We start from the raw sequence: 15,137 nt of genomic DNA, 5'->3' as shown, positions 1-15,137 counted from the left end.
AAAGTTGTTAGGCATACCTAGATTGAATTTCTTTAAGAATTGATTTCTTTTTGTGGAGCTTTTTACTTCCAGTTACATTTTTAATAATGTCATGGGCTGGAACCAGACTGTAATCCTAGAGAAGTTGAAAATATTATCTTCAGAGAGATATGGTTTGAAATGTGAATGAATCAGTAAAAGAGAGAATGACAGTTTAATATAAAGAAGAAATTGAAGTATTTATGTACAAGCCAAGTAGTTCTTTGTGTTGCATCCTGAAACAAAATAAAATATGACATCCTGCAAATCCTTTCAGGAATTGCAATAATATACACAAAAGAGCTTTATGGCTGCTGGAACTTGGACAAAATTATTTTGCCAACATTCTCAGATTAAGAAATATTGACTAAATATTGTCCAAGGAATTTAAGACTTTGGATATTAGGTTCAATTAAAACCCTCCATAAAATAGTTTGAAGCAATATGGAAAACATATTTATCTATTAATTATGATTAATATATCATTGCAAAGTATAGTTCTTTTAGAAATTCTGGTGAGTAGAGGAAATACGATACTCATGAATTTGATCAATGTCTATAGACGCAGATAGCAAGAGCAACTTTGCTGAGAAATTGGATTTTAATCAATATTGAAATTTATATTGACCAAACCATTCTTGTCCAGGTATGTCCACCCTTGTGAAATTTAAAACTGGTGGGTTTCAATTCCCAGAATTGGCTGTCTGTGGAATTCTGGGAGTTGAAATTCACAAGTCTTAAAAGTTGACAAGTTGGACACTCCTGATCTAATTTATTATTGAGGGAAGCTCTTCCACTTTTCCTTCTGCAATGTGAGAGCTATAAACTCAGGAGGGGGGTCTCTTTCTTTTATTAGTGTGGAACAGCTTGCCTCATGAGATTTCGTTATTTCATAGTTTAGAGATCAATTTAATTCTTTTAGATACCCATTTTATAAAATATTACAAGCTTGCTTTATTTTTCTCCTTTCTTATTTATTTTAAAAACTGGTTTGTTTTAATGTTTTATTGTTGTCAACTGTACTAAAGATTTGTCTTAGAATGGGAAATATAGAATAAACACACATTTATTTATAAACCACACAGTGGGAATCTCGTGTGTGAGGCACTTATCTTCTTTTATCTATTACACCTCCATGAAATAAGGCACTAATTTGTATGCTTCAGCTTCTTTAAAACTGCACCCCATCAAACATCGGCTTTGTGGGGGGCTCAGTACAAAGGAACATGTATTATTATACTAGCCATGATATGCCTCTGTTCTGCAAAGTGTTGCCTATCCAACTTATTCTAATGAGGAGATTCTGAAAACTTGTTCCATTCCCGCCCCCCTTTTTTTTTTAGGCTGTGAAGAGTTACTGAAAGATGCTTTATCGGTTGAAAGTCTTGGGCTTCGGCACTACGAGACTGAATATGTGGATTACTACTATCAGGTAAAAAAATACGACTTTTTGAATAAAGCCAAACCTCCTCCTATTATTCTATATTCTTTCTCCTACACCAGTGGTTCCCAACCAGTGTGCCGCGGCACTAAGGGGTGCCGTGAGATCTTTTGAGGGTGCCGGGAACTTTTGAGCTACGGAGATTTTAAATATCTATTTCCTTATAAGGGTGCCGGGAACTTTTGAAAGGCTTTCCAAGGGTGCCTCAAACAAGAAAAGGTTGGGAACCACTGTCCTACACTTTCCCCACTTTTATCCACATTATCAAATTGCAAGTTGGTGAACATGGAATTCACAGCATCAAAACAAAGTCACTGCAAGATTGACATGCTTGAAACTTGGGCAGTGTTTCAAAGGCGGTGATTATTTTGCAATTTCCAGTTTCTGCAGTTCATGCCCTGAACCAGAAATATGAAGGCACAGAGCAAGACATGGTTGGGGAAACATCTTGAACAACTGAATTTATACCCAGCTGAATATTCTTTGTCGTTGGTTAGTCCTTTTAGAAATGCTAATGAATGTACTGACTGAGAGATTTGTTAGGTTTGAAAGAAATGCTTTTGTTCTTTTGGCTGCAGCACAAATGATAGGGGGGAAAAATGCCTTTTGAAAACTAGAGCAAAGCTGAATGTGGTTGTTTTTTTTTTTGGACAACTAGAGATTCATAGAGCTAACTGGAAAGTCCTTAAAGAGTAAGCATGATTGTTGTTACATGGTCTTAAACTGGCATGCATTTTTTTTTCCTTTGGGTGTTGAAAAAGAGCTTCTTCCATGAGGATTAAATAAATCATTTTGTACTTTCATTTTCTTCAGGCATTGCATGCACGTAGACAATGAAGAATTTCAGGGAACTCTGTTTTTGCCAGGGGCCTGTTTCTAGATTCTCTTGCATTGTAGTCCTTTTTCCAAAAGTAGAAGGGGGTATGAGAGTCACATGTCCCGTTCTACTTTTGGAGAATCTTGTGCTCTAGTGATATGCTATGTGGGAAGTTCCTTTCACTAAGACATCAGCTTGTCAACTGGATTCAAAGTTGAAAACTAAGTTGCTCCATGTCAAAACTACTGTAGGAAGTTAGCACCCACCCGTCCCCTAGAAAAATGAAATATTATAGGAAATATTAAAAAGGCAGAATATATTTCCCCTAAAAGAAAAATAGAAATCTTAAGACAAAAGCTCAGCCCTAGCTCCCTGCCCCCAGCAGATACTTTGGTTATTTACAAGACAAAAGACTGGGCCAGCTTATCTACAACACAAAAGACATGGCCCTCAGGACATGATAGGATTAGCCCTCACTCAATATCCAAACCAGGACAAAACCATTAAGCCATAATAGGAATTGGCCAAAGCCCCTTCATTACATCATCATCCAGGAAGATTCAACCAGGCCTGGGACACAAACAGCCTACAAAGTTAGCTAAGACCCCCCCGCCCCCTGGGCGTCAGATAGCCAATGGGATACATTTCTTGTACAGGAACAGGAAACTCTAAGGCAGGGCCCAAGACAGTGTATAAATATATTCCTCTCTCCACTCCATGTGCTCTTTTTTTCCCAGGACCCAAAAACCCCATATGGTTCTGTCCACCATTAAACCAACTTTCCAAGTAGTCTCCATGTTTCCAGTGTTTTTCTTCCCACTTGGAACTGAACCCAGATGCACATTTCTTCCAACCCTACTATGCACATTGCCTTTCTCCACTGCTGAGCTGAAGTGCTACTCCCCTCACCCTTGAGAGATCCTGCAATCATCTCATTATGTTCCAATCATAATATGGCATAGGGCCTGGGTATTTGAAGAACCTCCTCTCTCGGATAGCTTCTGTGCATCCAAAGTGGATTGGGAATGCTCCAGGTCTTTTTGATTAAACAGTGTCTCCTGCATAGATCTGGGAAGCACACCTCCTTTGTCACTGCTCTTTGGAATAATCCCCGAGAAATTCATGTGGTTCCCATCCTGGTGACATTCCCCAATTCTTTAAAGATCAGGCCTTGAGGTGGGTACAGAGCAGGGGTGAAATGCTCCTGGTTCAGACCGGATCGCCTGATCCGGTAGTGATTGGTGGCGGGTGGTTCAAAAAACCGGTAGCAAAAATCCCTGTCCCCGCCCCCCACATACCCAGCTGAGCCACGTGATCATCAGAGGGTGTTTTTTTTTTAGTTTTAAAAGCATTTTTTTCTTTGGCCAAAAAAATGCTTTTAAAAGTTAAAACAAAAAAGCCTCTGATGCTCGTGCGGCTCAGCTGGGATCGTCAGAGCCTTTTAAAAGCATTTTTTCTACAACCTCTTTGGCTGAAGAAGTTGTAGAAAAAATGCTTTTAAAAGGCTCTGATGATCCCAGTTGAGTTGTCTGATCATCACAGCCTTTTAAAAGCATTTTTTTCCAATCTCTTCGGCCAAAGAGGTTGTAGAAAAAATGCTTTTAAAAGTAAAAAATAAAATAAAAATGGCCACAGCCACCCAGTCATATTACCCCCTACCAAGCCATGCCCACAGAACCGGTAGTAACAAATTTTACATTTCACCACTGGTACAGAGTCCCTGTTAGTTGTTTATTTAGTATATTCTTGGTTTCTTTTGGAAGTACATGGTTAGTTTTTCTTTAGTTCATTAAATACATAAATAAAATTGTTGTCCCTGTCCTCTGTCCTGCTGCTGTTGCTAATCCCCACAGTGTTTGCCCTTCTCTTCAAGGTAGTGGATGATCGTGTAAGTCTACTATAACACTAGTGGGCTAAAGATGAGTTAAGGTGGACTGACAGTTAGTTTGAGGCAAGATGAGAGCATTTATGGGGATATGGCTGAAAAAGTGATGGCCAGCAAGTGCTTGTTTCAGATGCAATTGTGGTTATTGGTTACTGAAAAGTCGTGAGGGAAAGACTAGTGTGGCCAACATTTGATGTGATAATCTATACCTCTTGGTGGAAATTTAGACCTTTTGCAAGGGAGAATAAATTTCTCATCTTTGCTATTCGGGCTTTTCTTGGGTAACGACTATAAGCAGGCATGGTAAAGGCTATGGAATGTTTTTCCCATCTCTGCGTTAATTGAATTCTAACTTACAAATATGATAAATAATGTTTTCTTCACATTTTATCTTAAAATACTCATGTGGTTTAAAACATTTGTTTTAAAATGGTTACATTAAAATGCACTTTACCTTACCATTTTTTTTTTAATTCACATTTATATCCCGCCCTTCTCCGAAGACTCAGGGCGGCTTACATTGTGTAAGGCAATAGTCTCATTCTATTTGTATATTTATATACAAAGTCAACTTATTGCCCCCCCCCAACAATCTGGGTCCTCATTTTACCTACCTTATAAAGGATGGAAGGCTGAGTCAACCTTGGGCCTGGTGGGACTAGAACTTGCAGTAATTGCAATTGCATGCTCATAGTTCAGGTCTCTTCTCCTAAAACTCACCCAACCCCATAGAAAGCAACAGCACAGGGCACTGAATTTTGCAGAGCTCTTCTTGTCCCTTGGATTCCACAGTGAAGTAGCAACCCAACTTTGAGAAACTCTGCTCCAAGTTGAATCTGGCGAAGTTGGAGGTGCCCTCTCTTCCCAGTCTTTAGACTTAGAGGTGGTTTAATCTGGATTCCTACCACATAGGACCCCCAGTGGCGTAGTGGGTAGAATGCAGAATTGCAGGCTAACTCTGCCCACAGTCTGGAGCTTGATTCTGACTGGCTCAAGGTTGACTCAGCCTACCATCTTTCTAAGTTTGGTAAAATGAGGACCAGTTTGTTGCGGGCAATATCTGAACACTGTAAACTTCTCAGAGAGTGTTATAAAGCGCTATGAGCAGTATATAAGTCTAAGTGCTCTTGCTACTGCTATTAGAACCCACTCCTTCCATCTCTGCTTCTATGAAGATGGTGAAGCTGATATCTCAACATGGAGACATGGGGAAGATTTTATTCCTCTTCAGTAAGTGAGAGGCACATCTGGAATGATAAGCCTCTTTAGACCCCATACACTTTTCTCCCTTCTGACCTGCATCATGAAACATCACCAGGCCATCTAGTACAAAGCTCTCAGAATCCCAGGCTCACTTGGAAGCCAAGCAAGTATGAAAAATAGTGGATTGGGAAGAGGTGCTGGTGGTGGAAACAGGGCTTAATTTCCTGAATAAAATATTCCTACCAGTGGAAGCAGCATGAAATAGTATTCCCAAGTTGGGTTGAGCATGGGAAAGTGGGATAGTTACTGTACTGGGAGGAAAACACACCCAAGGATCACATCCAGCCTTTGCCTGTGAGACTCTAAATAGGAATGGGGATGGCTATTTTTCTAGGATTCATTCTCTGCCTTGACATCCGATAAGCAGAAATGCAAGAAATTGCTAGACCTCAAAGAGTTCTTTGAAGAGTTTAGTTTGTGCACTATATTTTTAGCAGTCAACTAACTAATGGCATCCTGTCCATTAAAATTGAAAACAACCATGGGAACAGAATTAAGGAGGCAATAATTGTTATTTATTGCCACTTATTCTAAAAATAGTTAAAGAACATATGAGTCAATTCCTAAGCTAGCATTTCCCGGCTATATCCTCCTAATGTGTTGGCTATTCAACTCTCATATGATTCCTGACATATTCTCTCTCATGGCTGGGATCTGAGGATTATGTTGGACTTTAACTCCCAGATCCCGCCAGAAGAGACTACGACAGAACTAAAGAGTTAGCTTGATGTGAAGAATGTTGGGCATGTTGGTTTGGCCAAATACAGAGAGTCCTCACCTTATGACCATAATTGGGACCAAAATCTCCATTGCTAAGTAAGGCAGTTGTTAAGTGAATCATGTCCTATTTTATAACCTTATTTGCCATGGTTTGCTTAGCAAATGGCTGCGGTTGTTAAATGATTCACATCATCATTAAGAGAATCCAGCTTCCCCTATTGATTTTGCTTGTCAGAGATCAGCTGGCAAGGTGGCAAGGGTGATCGCATGACCATGCAATGCTGCAACTGTTGTAAATACACACCAGCTGCCAAGCACTCAGATTTTGATCTGATAGCCATGGTGTGCTGCAACTGCAAGGACTTTTTTCAGTGCCATTCAAACAGTTGCTAAACAAACAGTTCTAAACTGAGGACTATCTGTATACAGTACAGTATTTTGAATTACCAGAACAGAGCTGCAAAATTCTGGACAATCAGTAGATATATAGGATATATAGACAGTTCTATAAAAGGATATATAGACAGTTCTAATATTTTCATGCCTTCTAGTGGTTGTCCAAATGTTAGCAGCCGGATGTAATAACCCAAATATACAGTAGCAGGTGCTCCTTTTTATTCCAGGAAAAGCTAGCGAACGCCACAATTGGCTTCACTTTTTCCGAGCTAAAGTCTCAAACAAGCAATCTTTTCGTAGATGTTTAACTTGTTCAATTCATTTTCTCATTGCACTTAGGTATAATTAATAAATCAAATACTAGGAAAATAATTGCTTAGCTTTTCTGAGATGTTTTACTCAGAGCTTGTAGGAAATACAGAAAAATACTAATTATGGAGAATGATGATTCGGTACAATTGAAAAGTGATGTTTTACACTATTCATTAATGGTAGCATCATCTTTCATAATACCATCAATTTGGAATGTTTTAATGACTAAAATCTTTCAGAAGTGTGATGCTTCGCTGAAGAGATCCATAATTCGTGTGCAGATTGTAAAGAAATTATTCTTCAGATTTGACCCTTCCTAGATTTTGCAACTGGAGTTTTCTGGCAACAATAGATGTTTATGTTAGAATATGGGGAACAGCTTTTTCTATGAAATTTGGAGGATCCCAACTGTCCTCGCCTTCTGCAAGGCTATGAAGACCTGTCTGGTCCCCCAGGTACTGACTGGGCCAGAATATTAGTTGACCCTGATATATTGCAGGTATAGCTATGTTATGAGTTTATAATGGTACCTCAGCTGCTGTTATTATGGCTGTTCTTTTTTACTTTGCTTATATTTATATCTCGAGATTTTATGGCTTATTTATTTCTGGACTGTTGTTAACCACCCAGAGTTACTTAGAAATTGTGTGTGTGCGTGTGTGTATAGTATTTCTTATATTATTATTAACCTGTTCTGATGCTAAGACGTTAGGCGTTCTACTCGACTAAATTAAATTAAAATATTATTATTATTATTATTATTATTATTATTATTATTATTATTATTATTATTATTATTATTATTATTATTATTATTATTACTACCCCTCCCCACCTGAAAAGAACTCTGTTCCAACTGCCACTTGGGCGTGGTCAGCACGTGACTCATCCGGCCTATGGGCTGGGAATTTGAACATTCTACTCCCCACCTGAAACGGAGAGAAGGGGATAAGATAGGAAAGGCTTCTGTGGTGCAAGCCTGAGGGAGAGAAGGGGAGAGGCGAGGCCAAACATACCTATTCATTAATTTTCAAGCTGTAAGTGTCAATTCATCAAGCCCCACCACATAGTTTCATAGCAGAGCATGGGATATGTGTGTGTGTGTGTGTGTGTGTTTGTGTGTCTTTTCTTCATGATGATCTGTGCCTAAACTGGTCTTTCAGATCTTCTAATGGTATGTGATCACTGCTATAAGTGATGAGTGGTCCTCTTCTTCTCTTTCTTTCCCAGGAATATTGCCTTTTCCAAAGAGCTAAGTCTTCCCATAATGCAGGAGTGTCAAACTGGATTTCTTCAAGGGCCAGATCAGCATTGTAGTTCTCCTCTGTGGGCTGGCCAGGGGTTGTAGTGGTGGAGGAGACTGTACAGATGCCTCCTGCAGCACCTTGCTGGCCAAAATGGGGCACCGGAGGGCGCACATGCCCCCCCTCCAATGCCACATTTTGGCTGCCAGAAGCACCATGGACCGGTCCTTTGCTATTTCAAGGCCGGCCTTGTAGGCCACATTTAAGCACTCTGCAGGCCAAATGTGGTCCACAGGCCTTGAATTTGATACCCCTGCCATACCCCTGCAATCCTTATGATTTATATTGATATATTGACCATCAATTGTGTTGTAAATGTTGTACCTTGATGAAGGTATCTTTTCTTTTATGTACACTGAGAGCATATGCACCAAGACAAATTCCTTGTATGTCCAATCACACTTGGCCAATAAAAAATTCTATTCTATTCTATAATGCATCCGAAGTAGGATGATTTAAACCCTTGTTTGTGCCTCCAACGAGAGAGAGAAAGAGAGAGGGAGGGAGAGAGAGAGGTTATAAATGTATATTTTGTGCAAATATTTTCACAATCATTCTGAAAATTAAATATTCCTATCTCCAGCAGAATTGCTTTGAAAACAAAATAATAAACTAATGCTGAAACCCTGCCTACCTAGCAGTTCAAAAGCATGCAAATGCAAGTAGATAAATAGGTACACTGTGGTGGGAAGGCAACAGCATTCCGTGCACCTGTGGCCTATAGCCATGCTGGCCACATGACCACGAAAATTGTCTTCAGACAATGCTGGCCCCATCTCAGCCAAAAAACAGAGATGATCATTCATGCCCTAGTGTGAGACATGACTTATGGGGAAACCTTTATCTTTTAATACTAAAATATTAGCTTTTGACAAACAGCAGTTTTCATAACTTTACAATGACATTTTGGAAGCTGAACCCTGCAGAAGACCAGACAGTCCTGGATCTGAGAATCAATCTCTGCCTGTCTTTCCCTGTCATTACTCTCTTGAAAATTTCTGTGATCTTGGAAGTGTTGTCATGTGATGGTGAAAAAAGGCCACAGGGTGTCAGTGTAAGGTAAAATAAAACAACCTTGTTTCTGACTTCCAGTATTTGCTTTAAGGGAACAGCCAGCTGCTACTGCTGGTAAATCTTGGGATTTTAATCTTTCCTCTCCCCAAAGAACTGAAGAGAGAAAATATGTTATTTTAAGCAACCTTGGGGATTGAGATATCTCAACAACATCAAGAGGGCCTTGTAATGTGATCTAGCATATTGCTGGTGTTAATTTAATGTGAAATTGCGGAATGGTTCTTGGCTGCACAGCCTCTTAGGCTCCAGGTGTCTCTGAAGCGGCCAATTAATTATACACATGGCTCCTTTTCCCCCCTTTTACCTCTTGGTGCATGTCGATCTCATTTAAGTGTGTGCTTTCTGCATTAACAATTCTCAAGGACTGGCAGTGAAACCCCTGGGAAGGAGCAAGACAGAGCATGGCATTAACTCTTGAAGGTGTTCAGTGAAGAAGCTTCTACTAAGAAGCCATTGTGGATAAAACTATTCGCCTTTCTTCTTCCATCTCAATTTTGTATGTCCTTTGCTTCTCAGATTCTTTGTTTATGTTCATATTTATTAAGAATTTTCATATAATAAAAGACAAAGCAAAAGAGTTGCATGAAAAGAAGAGCCAGGGGTGACATGATAGCAGTGTTCCAATATCTCAGGGGTTGCCACAAAGAAGAAGGGGTCAATCTATTCTCCAAAGCACCTGAGGGCAGGACAAGAAACAATGGGTGGAAACTAATCAAGGAGAGAACCAATCTAGAACTAAGGAGAAATTTCCTGACAGTCAGAACAATTAACCAGTGGAGTTTTTTTAGGAAGAGATTGGACATCCATTTGTTTGAAGTGGTATAGGTTTTCCTGCAATGGTGGGTTTCAAAACTTTTTACTACCATTCTGTGGGTGTGGCTTGGTGGGCATGGCAGGGGAGGGATACTGTAAAATCTCCATTCCCACCCCACTCTAGGGGAAGGTTACTGCAAAATCCCCATTTCCTCCTGATCAGCTGGGACTTGGGAGGCAGAGAATAGATGGGGGAAGGGGCAGTCAGAATTTTTACTACCGGTTCTCTGAATTACTCAAAATTTCCGCTACCGGTTCTCCAGAACTGGTCAGAATCTGTTGAAACTCACCTCTGGTTTCCTGCCTGAGCAGGGGTTTGGACTAGAACAGGGGTCAGCAACCTGCGGCTCTGGAGCCCCATGTGGCTCTTTCACCCCTCTGCTGCGGCTCCCTGTCACTCAAAATATGCATCACAACTGCCAATGTGCTACACCCGCCGGCACACAATTATTGAGCTTTTTAACCCACAGTAGACAAACCATGGATAAATCCAAGAAAAGAAAAGTTTCAAAAGAAAACAGAACGTTTAATTCAACTACATATGCTAGCTTTGTGGCTGCTCAAGAAATAGTCAGGCACGGGAAGGGTTTTGTGGCTCTCACTGTTTTCTTTTCTGTGGGAAATAGGTCCAAATGGCTCTTTTGAGTGTTTAAAGTTGCAGACCCCTGGACTAAAAGACTGCCAAGGTCCCTTCCAACTCTGCCATTCTATTAAATACATAAAAGAACAGAAAAAGAAAAAAAGTGCAATTGAACAAGAAAACTAAAGTTAACAGCAAGGACTCCACGCTTCAACAGTTCATACATGTGTTCTCTTCTATTGGATTGCTTTATATTACACAGAAATGCTCACTCTACCTATTTCAGGAGAGAACTGGTATTTTTATTCATGGTCCAAATAAAAATTGCATCTGGAGTCAAGTTTATGTTTTAGAGATAGACAAAAAGTATCAATTGGTCAGTCTTCAAAAACTACCAGTCCTTTGTGGAACAAATTTGATGGATTAATTTCAAGTTATGTCACCATGATGCCCTTCATCTCTTCTCACAATGCTCTTAAGCAAAGCATGGAAAAGAGGCAGAACTCAGCCTTACAGTGTTAAGTATTCAGATTCTTTGATTATGTCTTAGAGCCCCCAATAGATATGTTCCTCCTATCTTCTTCACTCTAGGCAAGAAAAAAAACACAAACCAAAATTATATATTCATATTTTAATAATAAATAATATAATAAATAATAAACTTTATTATAAGTTTATAGATTATATAATAATTAGTTACCTATGAATTGTGTAGCAATTTGGCCAAATCACAAGACTTGCACAAACATTTCTAAGCTTCAGCATTATATCTTAATTCACACTGGATTATCACACTGATCTCTACCCAGCATAGGTCCAGTCCTTGACTGATATAATAGCAATAGCAGTAGCAGTAGCACTTAGACTTAGACTTATGTACTGCTTCATAGATTTTACAGCACTCTCTGGGCAGTTTACAATGTCAGCATATTGCCTCCAACAATCTGGATCCTCATTTTACCAACCTCAGAAGAATGGAAGGCTGAGTCAACCTTGAGCTGTTCAGAATTGAATTGCTGGCTGTGGGCAGTGAGTTAGCCTGCAATCCTGGATTCTAAGCATTGTGTCATCCTGGCTCTTAAGCTAAGGGTATGATGTGTTACTATGTAAAACTTTGATTTAAACCACTTAGGGCACTGGAGGCTAAAACATATAGTGAATATTTGCTGGAATTGGGTAGGTCTCGTTTAATGAAAAGAAGGACCAGAGGTGACATGACAGCAGTGTTCCAATATCTCAGGGGTTGCTCCAAAGAAGAGGGAGTAAAGCTATTTTTCAAAGTACCTGAGGGCAGGACAAGAAGCAATGGGTGGAAACTAATCAAGGAGAGAAGCAACTTAGAACTAAGGGGAAATCTCCTAAAAGTTAGAACAATTAATCAGTGGAACAACTTGCCTCCAGAAGTTGTGAATGCTCCAACACTGGAAGTTTTAAAGAAGAGATTGGACAGCCATTTGTCTGAAATGGCATAGGGCCGTGATGGCACGCAGAGGTGGCATGCAGAGTCCTCTCTTTGGGCACGCGCACCGTTGCCCCAGGTCAGACAGCTGGTCGTCGGGTTTGCGAGGCCCGCATGCATGCCAACCAGCTGGTCATCAGGTTTCTGGCGCTGTGGTGTGCACACCTTCTGGTATGGGCACTCTGTGCCTAAAAGATTCGCCATCACTGGCATAGGGTTTCCTGCCTGTGAAGGGGGTTAGACTAGAAGACCTCCAAGGTCCCTTCTAATTCTGTTATTATGTTATTCTGATAGCCTTTACTCTGGATATTTATTAATGATTCATTTCTTAATTGTTTTACCCTTGGCTAAAGTCATAATGAGTTCATCTATATCGCTAAACCTTTATGGAGAACTTTTACACATGCATATGTTCTGCATCTTTTTATAACTGGGTATTGCTTATTTTTATTTGATTTTTGCATTCCGGTGATAGAAGCAAAAAGTTAAAACCAAAACCTAGTTTACACCATGATGGATGATTCACAAATCACACACATACACATTATTCTAAACCATGATCTGGTTTGGTTGTTTTTGATTTATTGTGATAAACAAAGCCTTTTATTTTAACTAGAACTGAGTGTATGTGATCCTATTAAATCTCTGCCTTATAGAAGATGGAGATGAGAAACAGCATCATGTTATTATTTTTTATTTTAGAAGGGATGAAAATTTGTGAGCAAAGTTTCTGAGGAAAGATTCCTTATCAACAGTATATTTTGTTTTCTACTAAGTTTCTAAAAATATTTCTATTTTTATTGCTACTGCATCAGTTTAAAATATGACCCTTGATGTAGAAAGTTATAAATATTGATTTAATAAAAATAATAATAATAAACCATACTGGTAGCCTGACCACTGTTTTGCATACTCTACTGTGTTCCAATGAATTGACATTTTTAAACGGAAAATTCTTCCTAATGTCCAGTTTTAAGGTGGTGTGAACGAGAAAACTTCTCAGCACTGCTTTAAAGAAACAATCCTCTCCCTTTACATTTTAGGAATTTCTTTTCTGTGAAAGGATAAATCAAAGGAGGGGAGGACGTAGCACTCAGTATGTGATGGAAGTCTACATTAGCAAAGCCTTCAGATGTCAGGAATGCTGGAGAAATTGTCTATTGAATTTGCAGGGCTTTTGTCAAAATAAAAACAGATGGCCTGAGGACTTTGTTGTGGCGACATAGGCAGAAACAGTAAGTGCATGTATTTCCAGATGTGTGGCATTTATATCTTGCATCTGAAGTCAAAATTCCCCACTTCCTTTCTATTCCTGCAGCGCATCATGAAAAGAAACAGCTCAGCGTATGCTTCTAATCACCAGGAACGAAGATGTTGGCTTTTATGTCCTACTGGCCAGCATTACTAATCCTAAACCTGAGAAATTCAGCAAGGCAATAATTGGAAGTCAATGCCATATCCTACTGCAGAAGTTTAAGATTAAAGGCAAAACCTCGAATAGATCAAGAACTCCTGCTGAGTTTGAACTGAACAGTGCACCCCTTCCAACGTCATGTTAGACTTTGATTTATATCTCATATTTTCTTCAGATTCAAGGCAGTTTCCATGGGAAAGCCCCTTCATTTTATCCACATATTAAGACATGTTTTTTTTAAATTTGAATTTATATCCCGCCCTTCTCTGAAGACTCAGGGCGGCTTACACTGTGTTAAGCAATAGTCTTCATCCATTTGTATATTATATACAAAGTCAATTTATTGCCCCCAACAATCTGGGTCCTCATTTTACCTACCTTATAAAGGATGGAAGTCTGAGTCAACCTTGGGCCTGGTGGGGCTTGAACCTGCAGTAATTGCAAGCAGCTGCTGTTAATAACAGACAGATTTAATCTGCTGAGCCACCAGAGGCCCTGGTGTAAGGTAGCTTGGGCTGAGAGAGAGTAAGTAGTCCAGTGGCTTCTGTGCAAACCACAAGGACAGCAAAATGCTGACAGGTGTCGCAATGTTACCAGGCAAATGTTGTCTCTATATACCTGAGCCACAATGTCTGCTTCTAGGATGTCAATCATGACATTTACAGGAAGATGTTTTGTGCTTGCATCTCCCAAAATCAACTGTGGACTGCATCCCCTCTGCCCCAATGCCTGTACGTATTATTACTTTTTCCTGAGCGAAGAATTTTGCATTTGTCTATATTAAATTGCTAATCTAGGCAGATCATTTTCTTTTTTCTTTTCATTTTCTACAACCCCATCCAGTTCTGTGTTATCCTCAAGACGGATAAAAATTATTCCACCCCTTTATCTAAATCTTTAATAAAAACATGGAAGAGTACTGAGCCCAATGGCATTCCAGTCTATATTTCACTTGTCTGATGAGGAGGCATTGGTAAGCACTCTGAATATGGTTTTCAAGTCAGCTCTGGATTGACCTAATAGGTATGCAGGTCAGCCCACACTTAATATTGGGCCTCTGTGGCTCAGACTGGTAAGACAGTCTGTTATTAACACAGATGCTTGCAATTACTGCAGGTTCAAGTCCCACCAGGCCCAAGGTTGACTCAGCCTTCCATCCTTTATAAGGTAGGTAAAATGAGGATCCAGATTGTTGCGGGCAATAAGTTGACTTTGTATATAAATATACAAATAGGATGAAGACTATTGCTAACATAGTGTAAGCCGCCCTGAGTCTTTGGAGAAGGGCGGGATATAAATGCAAATTATATATATATATATGTAGGTCTTTGGTTATTCGGGTTTTCTCCCGCGTAAAATTGGAAGTGTCTTGGTGACGTTTCGACAAAGTCTCATTCATCATCTTCAGGCTTCAGCTTCGTGCTTCTGGGAGCAATGTGTCTCCAAGACACTTCCAATTTTACGTGGGAGAAAACCCAAATAACCAAAGACCTACATACAAACACCCGCGAAAACCTCAGAAAACATATATATATTAGGTTCAAGTCATTCCCATATTCTATTAAAGACCTTACCCAATCAAAAAGTAAAATAAATTTAATGGAATAAGATTCTTTTTATGAATCCATGCAGACCTCTAGT

General features: G+C 39.6%; 1 protein-coding gene across 2 annotated transcripts in view; it reads left to right on the top strand.

Annotated features, from left to right (window-relative positions):
* The window catches only part of RAB11FIP4 (RAB11 family interacting protein 4), a 213,138-nt gene that overhangs the window by 85,661 nt on the left and 112,340 nt on the right, over window positions 1-15,137 (top strand). For both annotated transcript variants that reach the window (XM_058173106.1, XM_058173105.1), the window contains exon 3: window positions 1,362-1,450. In XM_058173106.1, coding sequence (XP_058029089.1) covers window positions 1,362-1,450 — 89 coding nt within the window. The remainder of the gene's footprint in view (window positions 1-1,361; window positions 1,451-15,137) is intronic.

Source organism: Ahaetulla prasina, chromosome 2, assembly GCF_028640845.1.
Source record: "Ahaetulla prasina isolate Xishuangbanna chromosome 2, ASM2864084v1, whole genome shotgun sequence".
NCBI lineage: Eukaryota > Metazoa > Chordata > Lepidosauria > Squamata > Colubridae > Ahaetulla > Ahaetulla prasina.
This window is presented reverse-complemented; position numbering and strand designations above follow the sequence as displayed.